This window comes from Aaosphaeria arxii (genome assembly GCF_010015735.1).
Source record: "Aaosphaeria arxii CBS 175.79 unplaced genomic scaffold BU24scaffold_47, whole genome shotgun sequence".
In the NCBI taxonomy this organism is placed as follows: Eukaryota; Fungi; Ascomycota; class Dothideomycetes; order Pleosporales; genus Aaosphaeria; species Aaosphaeria arxii.
In genome coordinates, this window is record NW_022983520.1 from 1 (window position 1) to 1863 (window position 1863).

Consider the following 1863-nt stretch of genomic DNA (forward strand, 5'->3'; position numbering starts at 1 on the left):
GGATGGTCCGCTCCCAGTTTCTTCTTGAAAGCCTCCATCACTTGCACCTCCAGCTCCTCTGCTGCATCCCATCGCCCTTGACCCCGGTAGGTCGACGCCAGATTGGCTATGCTGGTCAGCGTGGAAGGATGGTCCGCTCCCAGTTTCTTCTTGCGAGCCTCCATCACTTGCACCTCCAGCTCCTCTGCTGCATCCCATCGTCCACTAAGTGAGTAAGCATCTGCCACCATTGCAATGCTCCATACCGTGTCCTCATGCTCTCGCCCTAAGACCGTCTTTCGTACCTTCATTGACTGTATTGCTAGGATTTCTGCTTCTGCTGCGCTTCCTTTGCTCTTTGCATACCATGCTGCACGATATAGTAGCGTAGCCCATTCTATTAGCGAGGATGTCGCTTCTGGCTTCTGGCCAGCTGCCGCCTTAGCGTGTGCGAACAGCGCTTGACAGGCTGCCCAGTTCTCATAATTTCCTGTTGGGAACGCTGCGGAAAGGCTATTGATAAAGTGCTGTTTCCACTGCTCTAGCTTTCTGTTCGCCGCAAGCCAGGTACGCATTGATAGCTGCACAAGGGCGTGCATCTCAAAGGTCATGCCGTCGTTGTTCACGGAGATGAAGCAGAAGCTGCGCAGCGCTGAAATGTCTTCATAGAAAGTATCGTCTCTCGAGTCGTCGTCCTCAGAATCGTCGTCCTCAGAATCGTCGTCCTCAGAATCGTCGTCCTCAGAATCGTCGTCCTTAGAATCGTCGTCTGCAAAGTCATCCGATGAGTCGTGCGAGGGGATATTTTCAGGTCCGTTCTTGGGGTGGTCGTTAAAATATTCCTTAATGTCCCCGACCTGGCAGTTAGACTGCATTCTATCGTCTTCCTCATTACGATCAGCCTCAGCCTTGGCCTTATCAACCTTTTGATTGGCTTCGCCATCTTCATGTGTAGCTTGCGTCTGCAGCACATTCCTGGGAATCCCCTGGCGGTCGAAGAAGCTCATCAGCGATAGCAGGTCTGCAGCTGATGGCCGCGTCTGCTGTATGTGCTCGAAGGAGATTTGCCACGTCGTGATGATCGAGTTCTTCGCCTCACGGTCTCGCCGAAGCTGGCCTCCGTCACGGTTGAGAAGGCTCGTCCGCCTGCGCTCGCTCTTCTTGAACTGGTCAAGGTACTGTGCCACCGAGCACAGTGGCGCTCTCTGCGAGATGTACGCAGCAGCCTGGGTGATGGCGAGCGGCATGTACTCAAGCGCTGCAGCAAGCTCCGTCAGCTCCGCCAGCTCAGCACCATCGCTCTTGTCGGCTTGCGCTCCCAGCTTCTTTGCAAGCAGCGTCAGCGACTGCGCCTCGTCCATTGGATCAAGTGTGATGATGTTGCGCTGCTCCACCAGCTGCAGCGCCGCTTCTTTGTTTCGCGTTGTAACAAGGATCGAGCCGTGCTTACAGTAGGGGAGGTACTCGCGCAGCGGTCTAGCTGCGGTTTTGGAGCTGGCAGGTTGGGCCTCGAGTAGAAAGCTGGCATCGTCCACGTTGTCTAGCACGAGCAGCCATGGCTGCTTGCTATCGCACAGCCAGTCGTGCACCAGCTTAAAGATGTTGACTTCCGGATCCTGTCGCCCGGCTATCTTGACGCGGTCGGCAATATCGCGGAAGCTCTGCTCGAGCCGGGCGGCGTTGCTGGCGTGCGCCCACAGTACCCACGTCTCTGGGGATTGCTCGCGCGTGCGGTAGGCGTGCTCGATCGCAAGCTGCGACTTGCTGCTTGGCCGTCAGTGTGCTATGTTTGGTCGTGTGCAGGAAGCGCTCATGCTGCTCACCCCACCCCGCCTAGGCCAACAATCGCCTGCCTCGCGTCTGGCTGCGCGCATCGCTCACAGA

At 56.6% G+C, this 1863-nt stretch overlaps 1 protein-coding gene across 1 annotated transcript; it reads right to left on the reverse strand.

The window, feature by feature from the left end:
* Positions 1 to 37: 37 nt before the first annotated feature.
* BU24DRAFT_498088 (uncharacterized protein) lies at positions 38 to 1863 on the reverse strand (the record flags this gene model as incomplete). Its single annotated transcript, XM_033534330.1, has 3 exons — positions 1803 to 1863; positions 168 to 1739; positions 38 to 106 (listed from the first exon to the last, which is right to left on the reverse strand). The coding sequence occupies exons 1-3, from the start codon at positions 1851 to 1853 to the stop codon at positions 38 to 40; spliced, it is 1692 nt and encodes a 563-aa protein (XP_033376583.1). The 5' UTR covers positions 1854 to 1863.